Source organism: Anomaloglossus baeobatrachus, chromosome 4, assembly GCF_048569485.1.
Source record: "Anomaloglossus baeobatrachus isolate aAnoBae1 chromosome 4, aAnoBae1.hap1, whole genome shotgun sequence".
Lineage (NCBI taxonomy): Eukaryota > Metazoa > Chordata > Amphibia > Anura > Aromobatidae > Anomaloglossus > Anomaloglossus baeobatrachus.
In genome coordinates, this window is record NC_134356.1 from 473,373,149 (window position 1) to 473,390,995 (window position 17,847).

The 17,847-nt window shown below is 40.9% G+C and overlaps 1 protein-coding gene across 2 annotated transcripts in view; it reads left to right on the forward strand.

Annotated features, from left to right (window-relative positions):
• Positions 1-17,847, forward strand: part of THSD4 (thrombospondin type 1 domain containing 4) — a 1,079,410-nt gene that overhangs the window by 1,036,975 nt on the left and 24,588 nt on the right. For both annotated transcript variants that reach the window (XM_075345712.1, XM_075345713.1), the window contains 2 exons: positions 366-539; positions 3,080-3,253. In XM_075345712.1, coding sequence (XP_075201827.1) covers positions 366-539; positions 3,080-3,253 — 348 coding nt within the window. The remainder of the gene's footprint in view (positions 1-365; positions 540-3,079; positions 3,254-17,847) is intronic.

Genomic DNA, 17,847 nt, shown 5'->3' on the forward strand with positions numbered 1-17,847 from the left:
ATTTGTACCCAGGACCCATGGACGGACATACCATTGGTGCAACCTGTGCAACTGCACTGGGGCCCAAGAGGTAACGAGCCCACTTCTTTCTCCAAAGCAGAAGAAATTGTGTATTATGAGGAGCTCTTGGGCTGCAGAGGGCCCATATATTGTTATTGTGTCCGCCAGTGCCTGGAACCCATCGCTACAAAGCCACAGTGCCAACCACTAAGCCACTGTGCTGCCCACATCAATCATTGTGCTGAGGTCACACATTTCTATCTTGATTTTTGTCTACAATTGTATCATCAGGTCTTAACCAAATTTAAAAGGACTGCTTCTGGATCCAATCATTACAGTTATCAAATGTTTTACTTTATTCGCAGTGTTCGGTGCCATGTGGCGTAGGGCAGAAAACCCGAGACGTAAAATGTGTCAGTAACATAGGAGATGTGGTTGATGATGAAGAATGCAACATGAAACTGCGGCCAGATGACATTGAGAACTGTGATATGGGTCCATGTGCCAAGAGTTGGTTCCTTACAGAATGGAGTGATCGGGTAAGATATTACATATGTATGACCGAGCAATTCATATGATTTAGCAGTGAAAAATTTACATAGGAAACGTTTGTAGCCTGTCGATATCCTGTTAGAGAAGCCATATGGAAACCTCTCAGAAATTACAAAAAGTGTAGGTAATATTTAATCAGTCCTTAATAGGCCATTTTAATACGTTTTTGTACATAAAATCTGCTTTTAACAATTTAATGTTAGTGGATGTAATTTCATAAAAACGCATGGTTTGTGCAAGTAAACGCTGTGAACTGTGCGCTTGGAGACTTGAACTGTGTTTTTTTCCCCTTTATTGACATCTACAAGGAGCCTTTAAAAATGCTGTTGCGTTTTTAACTGCAGAATCCCAATATTTCTATATTTTAAAATCTCCTCTTAAAAAAAAACAAAAAAACCCCACTGCTTCAAATCTTCAGAAAATGCAGCAAAAACGCAATAATCAAAAATAATTGCTATTTTGTATTTTACTACAGAAAAAAACACAATGGAAAAATACAGTTTATTTGCAAATGGTAACATGAGGCTTCCATTTTCTATTTTGCAGTAATTATTAATAATAATTGAAACAGTTTTCAGAACATAATTAGAATATGAACTTCTGCATTTTTTATTTGGAAATCTGCGTGAATTTTTTAATAGTAAAACACAACGAGTTTGTCATTTAAAGCACAACTCCCCCGTCTTATATTCACCCTCCGACGACTTCATCTGTTATCAGCGCTGCTTCTGTCGATCTCTGGCAGTTTGTGACCTGCCAACAGCGCCGGTGATTCATGGAGTGCACCGGAGGTCACAACTGAATACAAGTCTATGATAGCCTTATTCTAGCTGTGGGACAGAAGAGTTGCAACAAAAGGGTAAAGATGCTGGAGGGTGAGTATAAGACCAGAGGAAAGGCACTGAGGTCTAAAGCAGCATTCCAGCATTTTTTTTTTTATTTCACTACTGGAGTAAAACTTTAAAGAGAACCACCTGTCACCCCTTTTTTGGCCTATAAGCTGCGGCCACCACCCCCGGGCTCTTATATATAGCATTCTAACATGCTATATAAGAGCCCAGGCCGGGGATATAACATAAAAAAACACTTTATAATAAAACCTAACGGTCGCGAGGTGGGCCTTATGGGCGCCTCCGTTGTCCGGTGCCGGCGCCGCCTCTTTCGGCCATCTTCGTCCTCTTTCTGAAGCCTGGGTGCATGACGCGTCTATGTCATACACCCTCACTGTTCCTGTACAGGCGCACTACAATACTTCGATCTGCCCTGCTCAGGGCAGATCAAAGTGCGCCTGCTCAGGACCTGAATGCCGGCGAATGTGTATGACATTGGAGCCGTCATGCACCATGGCTAGAGAAGAAGGAGAACAAAGATGGCCAAAAGAGGCAGCGCCAGCACCGGCAACAGAGACGCCCATGAGGCCCACCGCGCGACCGTTAGGTAAGTATTATAAAGTGTTTTTTATGTTCTCTCAGTGGCCTGGGCACTTATATATAAAGCATGTTAGAATGCGGTATGTAAGAGCCCAGTGGTGGTGGCCACAGCTTATAGGCCAAAAAAGTGGTGACAGGTGACCTTTAAATCTAAGTCCCCAACTTCTACTCTTATACTCACCCGCTGGTATCTTCATCTATTATGGGCCGCGCCTGTCCGTCTTTTGTAGTTTGTGATCTACTGGCAGCTCCAATGTTTCATGGAATGAGCCGGAGATTACAACTCAGCGCAACTCTATGAGAGCCTCTTTCTGGCCTGGGGATGGCTCTCATAGACTTGTATTGAGAGCTTGTGATGTAACTTCTGATTTCCAGTCTGTCAGAAGTTACAATTAAAAGATGGTGCGGGACTAGAGCAACGCTGAAAAAAAGCTGAAAACACTAGAGGGTGAGTATAAGACCATGCGCAGGAACCTTAAATTTAAAGCATGACTTTAGCGCTGAATAAAAAAAAAAAAATGATGGAGTGGTTCTTTAAAGGTTTTTATGTTCAGCAATAATTCCATAGCCACAAGATAAGTAATATATAAACCATACCGGTTACATTCCATTATTTACATTACTTGTCAGTACATTTTGATTACAAAGTCAGTGCATACAAGGTTTCTAGGCTTAATTTGAAATATTAGACTTTACACTGTAATGGCACAGACAATTGCAATGCTTTGGTTAGCGGCAATTACATTGTGTTACATTACTTAGCATTGCTTTTACAAATGAGAAATCAGCAAAGTATTTGCCCTCATTTCGCTGAAAGCCTTTCCTGCTGATACTTAGTCTCTAGAGTGCGTTGGATAATGTTCTCTTCACAGTTCAGCACAGCTTTTATAGTTGTAGATATGGAGTGCAAATAACCTATCCTTTAGTTACATTTTACATGCACACTGCGACCATACTACTGAACATCATCAACGGTTTCTTTCCTCTACCTCATCTGTATTAAAGTCAGCTCTTAGCCCGGTAAACAGCATATGCTGCGCTTTTCTCCGTAAGCAAATACTGGTGGTCGGAATAATTGCTTCCATCTTCTGTTCCAGTGCTCAGCAGAGTGTGGGGAAGGAGTGCGGACACGGTCGGTCGTTTGCATGTCCAATCACATCAGCAGTTTACCATTGGAAGGATGTGGAAATAATAGACCGCCAGAAAGTACAACCTGCGATAACGGTCCTTGTGAAGGCAATGTTGAGTGGTTTACTGGAGCCTGGAGTCAGGTAAATCTCTTTACTGCACACAACTGACTTTCTGAATGACTGGAAATAAAGAAAGGACTTATATCGCTGACTAAATATTTACACTTTCAACCGAAAAGCGCAACCCAATTCTCCGAACACACATAAAAAAACAGATTTCACATTCACAAAAAGAAGTTCCTGGGTTCTTTTCTTCATAATAATCTAATATCAATTGTATAACAAGGACCAGTATTATATATAACGATATAATGGGCGGCATGGTAGAATAGATTTTTGCTTTTTCATACTAGAGGTATCATCTAAATGTGTGATATAGTTGTCCTTTCTACAACAGTCAAAAAAAGTATATAATGAGCTATTTGGGTGAATCGAATATGTTGAATTTTCATAAAGGACATGTTAGCTCTTTTCCTAAATTCCACAAAAAGGTCCACCATTCCTAGGTGAATAATTACTAAATAATGTTCAGCCGTTGGGATCACAGAAAGCTAAATCATGTTTTTAAGTCCCTGCTATTATACTCAATAGTGTTGGATGTTGAGTTTCTGATAATTATCTAGACACTCTATGATTTTTAGGTTATCTTCCAATCAAGAATACTTAAGGCTGCTTTACACCAGACAATCTATCGTGCGATAGATCGTCGGGGTCACGGTTTTTGTGACGCACATCCAGCATTGCTGGCGATGCCGGCCTGTGTGACACGTCCTAGCGACGCAGTATTGCTCACAAATCGTGAGTCGGGTACTGCTCGCTAGGTTCCATAATATCGTTTAATTTAGTTGACCATCGTTTCCGTGGTAGCACACGCCGCTCCGTGTGACACCACGGGAACGATGAGCAGCTCACCTGCTTCCCGCGGCCGCCGCCGGCTCTATGTGGAAGGAAGGAGGTGGATGGGATGTTTATGTCCCGCTCATCTCCGCCCCTCCGCTTCTATTGGCCGGCGGCCGTGTGACGTCGCTGTGACGCCGAACGTCCCTCCCACTCCAGGAAGTGGACGTTCGCCGCCCACAGCGAGGTCCCACGAGAGGTAAGTACGTGTGACGGGGGTTACTAACTTTGTGCGACACGGGCAGCGATTTGCCCGTGACGCAAAAAGGACGGGGGCGGGTACGATCGATTGTGAAATCGCACAATCGGTCGTACCGTGTAAAGCAGCCTTTAGACTTATGTTTTAGTGTTATTGCAGCAAAGCAATTGTAATTATTGCTGTTTGTGGTTTGAACTTACTCATGTTGAGGGATCTGTACCTTAAAGGGAATCTGTCAGTAGGATTAGTCATCTACATGGTAATGTAGGTAATAGAAAGTTTAATAAAATGATACTTTGATATCTACAATCTGATGTCTTAATCTGGAGAAATCCACATTTTTCCGATTATGTAAATCTGTTAAGATCTATAAGGCAGACATAAATCTCCCTGGGAATCTGCCTATAGAGCTCACTTTAAATGAAAAGAGAGTGTTAACAGTTTGAAACATGTAATGACGAACAATCTGCTCTCCGGCACTACATGTCTCACACCTCCTTTCATTTAACACAAAATCTAGAGGCAGATTCTCAGAAAGATCTTACCGTCCCTTAGATCTTAACAGCTCGTTTACATATTAAGAAAAATGTTGATTTCTCTAAAATATGTCATCAAATTGCAGATATCAAGGTATTACTTTATTAAACGTTCCATAATCTAAATATCTATATGGATGACATAGGAGGAATTATTCTTCTGACAGTTTTGTCTTCATGTGTATAATTCATTTTACCATAAGTGGGTTCTATCTATTGCCACTTTTTTATCCACATAATTCTCAAAAATAAATAGTCCATACAAGCATGTGCACATATTATCTCTGAATTGTAAAGCACTGCGAAATATTTTAGTGCTATAGAAATAAAGATTATTATTATTATCATTATTATTATTATTATTAGGGCTCAGTCAGACTTCAGTTTTTCATATTCAAGTACTATTTGTATTTTTCACGAATAGAACTTGAACCTATGATAGCTATTCAATTACCCGATTGTTTTTTTTATGGATCCAGTAGTGTGCTCAGAATCATGGAGACATGTCCACTTTTGATTGAAATGTCAGATCAAAATTGCCAATGTAAGTTTATGGGTCTCTGAAAAAAAATTAGTCAGCACTTGGATGTAGAGCTGCTTGGACTCGCAGAAAACTGGAACCGGTGGGTCTTTGCTAAATTTAAAAACAAAATTGGATTCAGTCCAGAATCCGGTACCCATATAAGTCTATAGGGACCAGAATCCGGAGACTAAAAATGATGGTAGAAGGGATAGGGGGGTAGGAGTGCGCACGGTCTACCCTCCGAAGATTTGTCATGGTGGCAAGCTGCTTCCAGGTTATGCATTCCCTTCCAGAGCCAACAATTAACCTCATTAAATATTCACTGCTTTCCCCACCCACCAGTGAGTGTAATTGGTTGCAGTCAAACACGCCTCCACCCTGAGTGGCAGCATGTCAGCTGACTGCAACCAATCACAGGTGCCAGGAAGGCCGGTGGGCGGGGATGGCAGCGCAAATGTCTGCAGGTAAGTTTCATGGTATAAAAATAAATGAAAAAATAAAACAATCAGCCTAGGGGCCCCCATATTCAGATACCAGCACAGATAAAGCCCACGGTTACAGGCTGCAGCCACCAGCTGTTGGGCTTTTTCTGGCTGTGTATCAAAATAAGACCGGAGTCACACTTGCGAGGGACTCACGAGTCTCGCATTGCATCACCCAGCACAGCCTGATGCACTCTGGACACAAGCGTACAGCTGCATAGAAATACATGTAGCTGACCTGCTCCTGTTGCCGGGTGATGCGTTGCGAGAGTCGTGAGAGTCCCTTGCAAGTGTGACTCTAGCCTAAGAGGAACCTCATGTGGTTTTTAAAAAAAAATAAACAAATAAAAATTAAATAAATAATTAAAATAGAACAAAGTGCAGTTCCCCCCCAATTTTGATACCCAGCCAAGATAAAGCCTGACAGCTGGGGGCTGGTAGTCTCGGTCTGGGGAGACTCAGCCTAGAAATATCAGCCTTCAGCCACCCAAAATTGTTGTATTCATTAGATGTGACAAGCCCGGTGCTTTACCTGGGTCTTTCCATTGCCCTGGTGCGGTGATATTAAGGTGTTAATAATAGCACAGAGCTGCTACTAAACCCTAGATTAGTGATGGCACAGGTGTCTATGAGACACCCCATACAGCTGGACAGAAGCATTGGTATGTGTGAAGCACTTGCTTCATTCTTATTTTCTTTATTTTTCCTTTATTTTAATTTCTCGAGTGCCGCATCAAACACCTGGAGTCCTGGGTCTGGCACCCGAGCAACTTTGAAACCATGTGTATCCGGACTTTTACAATCCGGGTCTGCCCATCCGTACTTGGATGCCATCCATGGCCTGTTCATTTTTCGAGGACTGAAAGGAGAAACTGAAATCTTTTTTCCACTGTTCTCTCTTTTTTTCACACTCTGATGATATTCTGATTAGAATCACTGATTAAAAACGAACATCTTAATAAACCCCAAGCCAGTCTCGTCAATTTGGTGGGTGTGCTGCATTCTGTTATTCAGTGGCTTATACTGTACATGAGTCATTGTTGTTACTATCTCTGTGCAGCACTAAAATTGCATTGTCCATAAATTTGTACTGGTCCAATAGTATTATTAGCCAGATGTGTTTCACAATGCTACTGTAATCCTTTCTTAATGGGATAAAGGCTTCTTATAGAAGACTGAAAGTGATTAGTTGGACAATTAAAGAAGAACTCCTCTCAAAGTTTTTAGCCTCTTAAAATATTGCACTTATCATTTATATAGCACTGTTTATTTACAATTGCTCATTTTGCCCTTTTACCCAGTTAATTCTTCTCTTTTGCATTAGGTCTGATATCACGTGATTAAAAACAGACTATCTGAATCCTTCGAAACTCTTGTAGACACAAGAAGGCTATGTGCACACGCTGCGTTTCTTTGACGCTGCGTTTTTAGCCGCTAAAACCGCACAAAAACGCACCCGCGTCATAAAACGCGTCAAAAAAGGCATGCGTTTTTGCCGGAGTTTGGTGCATTTTTGGCTGTGTTTTGATGCGTTTTTGGCTGCGTTTTCCTGCGTTTTTAATCTCTGCGTTTTCCTGCGTTTTTCCAATGCATTGCATGGGGGGAAAACGCAGAAAAACGCAGAAAAGAATTGACATGTCCATTTTTTTTTAAGCTTAAAAATGCAGCTTAAGGCTATGTGCACACGCTGCATTTTTATGACGCTGCGTTTTTGGCCGCTAAAAACGCACAAAAAGGCACCCGCGTCAAAAAACGCATCAAACGCATGCGTTTTTGCTGCGATTTGGTGCATTTTTGGCTGCGTTCTGGTGCGTTTTTGGCTGCGTTTTGCTGCGTTTTTAATCTCTGCATTTTCCTGCGTTTTTCCAATGCATTGCATGGGGGGAAAACGCAGAAAAACGCAGGAAAGAATTGACATGTCCATTTTTTTTTTAAGCTCAAAAACGCAGCTTAAAAAAAAAGTTTTGTGCGGACAGCAAAAATGAAAACTCATAGACTTTGCTGGGGAAGCAAAGTCATGCAGTTTTGAGGCCAAAAACACACCTGAAAAATGTGCAAAAACGCACTGTGTGAACTTACCCGAAATCTCTTTTCCCTGCATGAGTCATCACTGAAAAGTCCCTGATGGGGATGAGCGGAGCAGTTGGGTCAGGAGTTGAAGAGGGGAATTACTCATAAAGGGAAAAAAGACTTATTGTTTCTACATACATCTACAAAGGATTCAGCTAGTCTGTTTTTAATCACGTAATGTCATAGCTGTAAGAGAAGAATTAACTGAGGACAAGGGCAAAATGATCAATTGTAAGTACACAGTGCTATATAATATCATGATTGCAATATATAAGGTTAGAAATATTGATGGGGAATGCTTTTATAAACACCTAGCTAAGATGCAAATCACCAAACGTGAGTAATTTCAAACCAAAATCACAATATTTCTATTTGCTATTCTGCAATAACACCGGCAGATAAGGAAAAGCCTATTTTTTTTGTTTGATTTGGACATAACCTAAAAGTAATAGCATATTTACTTATTTATCAGCAACTCAATATTTAACACTATTGCTGCAACTTTAACATTTTTTTTTTTCAACCTTCTAAAGGCCCTGAAATGTCTGAACAATATTTAATAATTCCGTTTGGACTGACACTACATTTTTTGATGTGCATTTCGCAATGTACGTATTTGTGTATTTTTAATCTACATTTGTATTATGGTGTTATTTAAGCAGAATGCTAGTTCTCTGTATTTTTTCTATTTTTTGCGATTCTATTTATGTGTGATTTTTTTTTTTCTTTCAATAAGTACAGATGTGTCTCTTATTTTCCCAAATATTGTTTCCAATAAATTTGGTTTGTTTTGCTAGACATCTTGGATACTTTGAGTATTTGTTCCTTGTAAGAGAAGTACCTTTCACACGTTATTGTAGTTTTTTCCTTATATCACCTTTTCATTGCCATCTTTAGTTTTGCTGAAGTACACTAATATGTTATCCAAAATAATGATGCATGGCATGAGTCACTACGCCACTTTTTATAACTTTTTAGCTGTGTCCTTTGCCCAAGTTTGTTTTCAAAACTAAATAATAGTGAGGTATAAAAATAATGTTATCACACAACATGCTCCATACTTTGGCTACATTTTTGCAGGAATTTTTTTGCACACTTTTTTTTAGCAATCAGCTCCAATGTCTTCAATGTAAAAAATCATCTTGGGCAGTTTTATAAATAGATTCTAGGCTACCTAAGAATCTGTTCATAGTACTCCAAGTTAATTACATTTTAATATAATCCCAACATGCCATGGATATGCAAGTACATAAAAGTATGTATGAGTATTACTCTGAGTTTGTATAATTTGTATAACAAGTGAATGAAGAAATTAAAGTAGGCTTAACTACATTTACACCTTAGATGATAAAGCCTCTAGTGAGCAAGTAAAGCAGGCACAATTTATTGTATGACATAGCTAAAGCCCTTAAAGGGGATGTGATTGCCCCATAAAAAGGAATAACCCTACAATCCCCTCCAGTGTGGCCACGATTCCAGCGATGTCTGAAGTTGCATTCCTGGGGCCCATGTGACATTGTTATGACACGTGGGCCCCACAACCCGTCAACCAATGTCTCCCTGCCTGACATTTGAGCAGGATGTGAGCTCTGTGCTCACTTTCTGCTCAAATATCTGAAGGCAGGGTGAATGAAATCGGCACTGATTGGTTGTGGGGATTGCGAGTCATAACAATGTCACGTGGGCCCCAGGTATGCAACTTCAGACATCGCTGGCACCACGGCCGCACCGGAGGTGAGAATAGGCATATTTTTTTTCTGGTGCGAACAAGGGGAATGAGAAGGCGTTGTTCAAGTAGTGGTCAACCCCTTTAAGCTGGGTATACATGTTGCATAACCAAAGAACACACTAGGCTACTTCTACCTCACAGCATAATGGAAGTGAATGGGATTGCGTTGTAGTGAAAGTAGCTCCAACTATATTTTTACTAGTCAATTGCGAATTTGGCTGCTAGGTGTCTGTAGGCACTGGACTTTGTTCATTGGTATTTTTTTTTATTACTATATTGCCTTTGAGGGGTAGACTAGCCTGTCTATTTTTTGTACTTTTTTTAATTATTTAAGAATGTGTATAAATGGATAAATATAAAATTTGAGCTTTTCATTAGCCCCAATTAGGAAATATGTTTTTTCTACAGTATGTGTTATACTTGCTCTAAAGTACTATGGTAACTATAAAACCGACACCACTATAGACTATGTAACTCTGCTAGTGATGAGTGAGCACTACAATACTCTGGTGCTCAGTACTGGTAATGAGTAGTTCAAAGCTCACACAGGCTCAATTCATCTACCAAGTATAATGGAAGTCAATGGGAAACTCGAGCATTTTTCCAGAAGATCCTCCTTAAAAATACTCGAGTTTTCCATTGAGTTCCATTATACTTGGGTGCTCGAATTGCGCCCATTCGAGCAATAACTACTCATTACGAATACTGAGCACCCGAGCATGGTAGTGCACACTCATCACTATTCTTTGCTCATTGTTAACTAGACCACTATTAGTTATTTGGGGAATGTTGTTCGCTACTATATTTTTCTGCAGCCATTTTAGGTCTATTTCTTTGATAGCAATAGTCTGTTCACGCAGTTGTATTCTCATACCATATTGGTGACGTACGGTGTAGTCTAGTCACACAAGAGACTGCAATATAAAACCATAAAGATTAATCATGGCTTTCTCCCTTTAAGGTGTTGAATAGACTCAACTGTTGTATACAGTGTTCTGCAGAGCTGTCAAGGAGTTTCAGAAGTCCTTGTTTAGAGCACGAAAGAAAATAGCTCTACATTGTTAAGTTGCAGAAATGCAGAAGAAAATATATTACCTTACAAAATTTCCAGCCAAACTCTGCTGTGCCTTTGTCTTAAGAAGCAGCAAAACAAAAGGAAAACCTTTAGCATTTGCTTACTTTGCTAGGGTACAAAGACTCTTATAGTGACATGTGAAGAATACGGAGTTTGGCTATGTCTCAGCTTCCCTAAGGCGACCCTGTAAAGATAATTCTAAATCCTTGATTCTACATCAAGGTTTCTTTTTATTCCTGTATAAAATATGCAGCTTCCAGTGGTAGAAGTGCATTAAGCACAGAATCGGAGTCATGAAAGGTACACTATGTCTTCTTGGTAGCACTGTGACTTGACCTGAGAAAATGCAACTCTTAAAGCCAACATTCCACTGAGTTGGCTCAAAAGTGTCTGCTAATGAAGACTTTCATTACTATATCCATCTGGCAGAAAAATGAGAAAGCTAGCAAAACGTTACACTGATCTATTCTATTGTATCTTTGGTCCAGAGCTCTCCATAGGTCACGCATGCTTTCATTCTTGTTCAGTTTAATGTTTCACTCAGCTGAACAAAATAACAACAGTAGCGGGAGGTTTTTGTATGCGCGTAGCATTTCAATATTCTGTGAATGTACTTGCTGGATTATTTTCTATTTACATTTTTTTATTGATTTTCAAAAGAAATGTATAACAATTATTAAGAAAATGTAGTAGCAAATGGTATAATATGAGTCATACCCAGCAAGAACTACATCAAAGCATGTGCTGATGGACTACAGTAATTACCATGATAGATCAAGCGATGTATATTATAAGAGTAGCGCTCTGGATATGAAATTCCAATCAGTATTTGATAGGAGATACACACAGTGCTCACAAAAATAAGTACACCTCCTTTGTAAAGTAATATTTTAAAGCGAACCAATCACTAGGACTTTCCTATATAAACTAAAGTCAGTGCTATACTGGCACTATCAGGCTGATTCTATACATACCTTTAGTAGTCAGATTGGATGTATAGTTTCTGAAATACAGACAAGTAAAGTTACAGGAATGTACTGTTTTTTGATTGGCAGCAGCTGTCGAATATCTAATATGTGGGTCGGGATTTTGCGATCTATTCCCGCCCCAGTCTGCCTTTTTGGCTTTTGTTAAATTTTAGACAGTATGGGCTGCATTTCTAACATCCCCTATCATGTGACAGAAATGACTCATACCTGGAAGGAGCCCATACAGTCTAGCATCTACAAAGTCCAGGCAGCAGACAGGGGCGGGAATAGATAGCAAAACCCCACCCACATATTATCTATTCGGCAGCTGCTGCCAATGAAAAAGCAGTTTATTTCTATAACTTAACTTGCCTGTATTTCAAAAACTATACATTCAATCTGACAACTAGTATGTTTAGAATCAGCATGATAGCACCAGTATAGCACTGGCTTTAGTTTATATAGGAAAATCCTGGTGATTGGTTCGCTTTAATCAATTTCTCACTGAATACAAGAGAACTTTCTAACATTTTATTAAGACTGAGTTTCATAGAACATTTTTTTAACCCATAACATAAAAGTAAAGTTAAAAATATAACTTTCATTGAAAAATCTTTATTTTTACTCAAATTAGTTTATGTAAAAATAAATACACCCCACATCAAAAACTACTACATTCTGTATTTTATATGACCTTCATAATTTTGAAGGACAGCATCCAGTCTTCTAGGTATTGACTGAACAAGTTGACAACATATTGTAACATCTATCTTTTTCTATTCTTCAAGAATGGTCTATTTTAGAGCCTGGATATAGGATGAAGAGTGAATCTCAAATTGCCTCTTGAGAATTCCCCAATGGATGTTCAATTGGGCTCAGATCAGGAGACATAATTTTCCACCAAATCAACTTTACCCTGTTCTCCAAAAATGTGTCGGATGTGTGTTTTGAATCATTGTCATGTTGAAAAAGTGAATGTCTATTAGTCTATTAATTGCATGAAGTGATGGTTGCATCTACTCTTTCCTGTGTTAAGTGGTACTGTATATGTCTGTGTGCATATATATTGTGAGACTGCGCTCCCTGAATGTAATGGGGGACACTTGCTTGGCTGTTAGGTTAAGACACGGTAGAGTTTTCTATTTAAACAGTCCAGTAGTTTTATTCACACACAAACCAGCACAGCAGCAAGATAACAAAGGCTTTTTAGCAGCTTCAAAGTAATACAAACATGAGCCTTCCTTTGGCTTTACAGAAACATAGATGACATACAGTCCATTTTATCTGCAGGTACGCCCGCACGGCTTCAGATATAAAGCCTCACAGTAGAATCTCAGTGGAAGTATAGAACTGTTCACTCACTGACCTTGGTCAATATACAACTCCCTTTTGTGAGGTTACCTTTCTGGAGCTTGAGCAAGGCTCCACTCACTGACTCCTGTCAGCACTGACATTTAGGAAACTGCCTCACTGGAATCACCAACCAGGATCTGTATCTTGCTTTGCACACTGACTACTGGCAGTCCAGATCCTCAGAAGTTTGGCTGCTCTTAAACACAGAGTGACCACAGGCTCCAAAACACACCTGGCCTCCTAAATATTATGCCTCCAATGAAGTCTGCACCTGCAATGCATTATACCAGTGATCAAACTAAGAAAAGTGAATGTTCCATAGAGAGGCCAGGCTAAAAAAAAGGTAATAAAAGTAAAAGTTAAAAAAAATTGCAAAATGTGAAAAAAAAATCACAAAAAAATTATACCCTAAAATACATTTATTTATATAACATCCAAAATAAACAAAAGAAGTATACGTGTTTGGTATTATCTCGTCCGGCCCGGCCTCATCCATAAAACTGTCAAATTATTTGACCCTTAAAGTGAACAGCTTCAAAAAAATGCTTTTTCATCATACTGCTTCTGGTATGTTGGAGAGGTGTTCTATTCATGGATTAATTCCGATTTTCACTATAAAGGGCAGATGGCAGACTGCGTTTATGGCATTGTGTGGGTGAACAGTTTGTGGATGTTAGCGTTATGAATTAAGTGGCTGATGGTGGAGGTGGGGTTATGGTATGGGCAGGTGTATGTTATGGACAATGAACACAGGGGCATTTTTTATTAATGTTGACAGTAGAAGATTGGAACCGGGTGATTTGGAGTCATGAAACAATGGTGCAAATGGGTTTTGAAGAAATGAGGGAAAAATGGGGTAACAGATCAAGAAAATGAAAGGCGCTGTCAAGTGTGGTGGAGTAAGTCTGATCATTTGGAGTTGTTTCATAACCAAAGATGTTACATACTTGTCCGGGATCAATGGTGGTCTCAATGCTGAGCTATATGTGAGTATACTAAAAGTCAAGTTACTTCGTACACGCGAGTAATATGGATATGAAAAGGACAACATAGTGTTCCAGCAGGGTAACGACCCGAAGCATATTATTATTTATTATTATCATTTATTATTATAGCGCCATTTATTCCATGGCGCTTTAAAAGGGAAAAGGGTATACATAAAAACAAGTACCACAATCATTAACAATACAAAATAGACTGGTATAGGAGGATAGAGGACCCTACCCGCGAGGGCTCACAGTCTACAAAGAATAGGTGAGGGTACAATAGGTGAGGACAGAGCTGGTTGCGCAGTGGTGTACTGGACTGAGGGTTATTGTAGGTTGTAGGCTAGCTTGTTTGAAGAGGTGGATCTTCAGGTTCCTCTTGAAGCTTTCCATGGTGGGACAAAGTCTGATATGCTGGGTTATAGCATTCCAGAGTATGAGGGAGGCGCAGGAGAAATATTGTATGTGATTGTGGGAAGAGGAGATAAGAGAGAGGGAGATCTTGTGAGGATCTGAGGTTGCGTGCAGGTAGGTACCAGGAGACTAGGTTGCAGATGTAAGGATGAGACAGGTTGTGTATGGCTTTGTATGTCATGGTTATTGTTTTGAACTGGAGTCTTTGGGCAATGGGAAACCAGTGAAGGGATTGGCAGAGTGGCGAGGTTGGGGAATAGTGAGGGCAGAGGTGAAGTAATCGGGCCACAGAGTTTAGGATAGATTGGAGGGGTGCAAGAGTGTTGGAAGGGAGGTCAGAGAGCAGGAGGTTGCAGTAGTCGAGACGGGAGATGACGAGGGCATGTACTAATGTTTTTGCTGATTCTTGGTTAAGGAAAGCACGGATCCAGGAAATGTTTTTGAGTTGTCGTCGGCATAAGGTGAAGAGGACTTTGATGTGCGGCTTGAAGAATAGAGCAGAGTCGAGGGTTACTCCAAGGCAACGATCTTGTGAGACTGGAGAGTGTGAGCAGCCATCAAGTTTGATGGATAGGATTGTTGGAGGAGTTGAATGAAGAGGAGGAAAGACAATGAATTCTGTTTTGTCCATATTAAGCTTTAGAAATTACGCAGAGAAGAAGGATGAAATAGCAGACAGATATTGGGATTTTGGTTGGTAAGGAAGTCATATCATATGGCATATGTCGAGATTGGTGAAGAAATGGTTCAATGTCAATTAAGTAAAGGTGCTGGACTGGCCCCCACAGTCCCTGGACCTCAATCCAATTGAATACTTGTGGGTAGAGTGTAAAGTAAAGAAAAAACTGTATACATATCCTGGTGAGTCGATCAGTATGCATCAACATTGAGAACATGTCATGAACATGTCCCTTTTCATGACATGCTTATGAGTTTGTGCTTGGGGTGGGGATCCAGAAGAATCTGGACCCACCCTATATTTTGTATGGTATTGTGGAGTTTTCTCTCCCTAACATTGAGAACATGTAGATGAGACATAAGATCAGATTATGGTTGAGACTTGCTTGAATCTGATCCAGAGCATGCACAGAATTATACAGGCAGTGTTTATTAGAGATGAGCGAACCGGTCGTGGTTCGGCTCGAGTTCGGTTCGTCGAACGGAGGTCTCGTTCGAGTTCAGTTCGTCGAACGTTCGACGAACCGAACTCGAACCGCATAGGAAACAATGGCAGGCAATCACAAACACATAAAAACACCTAGAAAACACCCTCAAAGGTGTCCAAAAGGTGACAAACAACTCACAACACAAACACATGGGAAAGTGACAAGGACATATACTCATGTGAAAACAAGAGTTGGACAAGGAAAAAGAGGAGGAGACACAGATATAGGCATGGCACGCCCTTCTAAAATCATGTAAAACACCGCAAGGTGACTCCAAGCGGAGTCTCCCTTTTTTCCAAAAATTGGGCCACACACACACCCACCCCTTCAGTGGCAGCACTTGTGCCCCAGTTGTACACTTCACAACTAGATTTGCATCAAGCACATTCAAAAATACGCCATACTTAACCGTTCCCAGGATGACCCCGGGGTAGGTAGCAAAGTCTTTGCTGAAAAATGACTTGTTCATCTTGGCTCCTTTTAAAAAACACAGCAAGCAAGGGTTACTCCAAGCGGAGTCTCCCTTTTTTCCAAAAATTGGGCCCCACAAACACCCACCCCTTCAGTGGCAGCACTTGTGCCCCAGTTGTACACTTCACAGCTAGATTTGCATCGAGCACATTCAAAAATACGCCATTCTTAACCGTACCCAGGATGACACCGGGGTAGGTAGCAAAGTCTTTCCTGATCCCAGCTCTGTTCATCTTGGCTCCTTTTTAAAAACACTGTAAGCAAGGGTTACTCCAAGCGGAGTCTCCCTTTTTTCCAAAAATTGAGCCCCACAGACACTAACCCCTTCAGTGGTAGCAGTTGTGCCCCAGTTGTACACTTCACAGGTAGATTTGCATCGAGCACATTCAAAAATATGCCATACTTAACCGTTCCCAGGATGACCCCGGGGTAGGTAGCAAAGTCTTTGCTGAACCATGACTTGTTCATCTTGGCTCCTTTTTAAAAACACAGCAAGCAAGGGTTACTCCAAGCGGAGTCTCCCTTTTTTCCAAAAATTGGGCCCCACACACACCCACCCCTTCAGTGGCAGCACTTGTGCCCCAGTTGTACACTTCACAGCTAGATTTGCATCGAGCACATTCAAAAATACGGTATACTTAACCGTTCCCAGGATGACCCAGGGGTAGGTAGCAAAGTCTTTGCTGAACCATGACTTGTTCATCTTGGCTCCTTTTTAAAAACACGGCAAGCAAGGGTTACTCCAAGCAGAGTCTCCCTTTTTTCCAAAAATTGGGCCCCACACACACCCACCCCTTCAGTGGCAGCAGTTGTGCCCCAGTTGTACACTTCACAGCTAGATTTGCATCAAGCACATGCAAAAATATGCCATTCTTAACCGTCCCCAGGATGACACCGGGGTAGGTAGCAAAGTCTTTGCTGAATTATGACTTGTTCATCTTGGCTCCTTTTAAAAAACACGGCAAGCAAGGGTTACTCCAAGCGGAGTCTCCCTTTTTTCCAAAAATTGGGCCCCACACACAGCCACCCCTTCAGTGGCAGCAGTTGTGCCCCAGTTGTACACTTCACAGCTAGATTTGCATCAAGCACATTCAAAAATACGCCATAATTAACCGTCCCCAGGATGACACCGGGGTAGGTAGCTAAGTCTTTCCTGATCCCAGCTCTGTTCATCTTGGCTCCTTTTTAAAAACACTGTAAGCAAGGGTTACTCCAAGCGGAGTCTCCCTTTTTTCCAAAAATTGGGCCCCACACACACCCACCCCTTCAGTGGCAGCAGTTGTGCCCCAGTTGTACACTTCACAGCTAGATTTGCATCAAGCACATTCAAAAATACGCCATTCTTAACCGTCCCCAGGATGACACCGGGGTAGGTAGCAAAGTCTTTGCTGAACCATGACTTGTTCATCTTGGCTCCTTTTAAAAAACACAGCAAGCAAGGGTTACTCCAAGCGGAGTCTCCCTTTTTTCCACAAATTGGGCCACACAGACACCCCATCAGTGGCAGCACTTGTGCCCTAGTTGCAAACAGGATGTTTTGATTTGCATCAAGCACATTCCAAATCCACAAGCATTTACTCTCCCCAGGATGACACAGGGGTAGTAAATTCCTTGTGGATCCATGACTTGTTCATTTTGATGAACGTTAGTCTGTCCACAATGTCACTGGACAGACGCGTGCGCTTATCTGTCAGCACACACCCAGCAGCACTGAAGACACATTCAGAGACAACGCTGGCAGCTGGACACGACAAAATCTCCAAGGCGTAAGTTGAGAGCTCTGGCCATTTTTCAAGATTTGAAGCC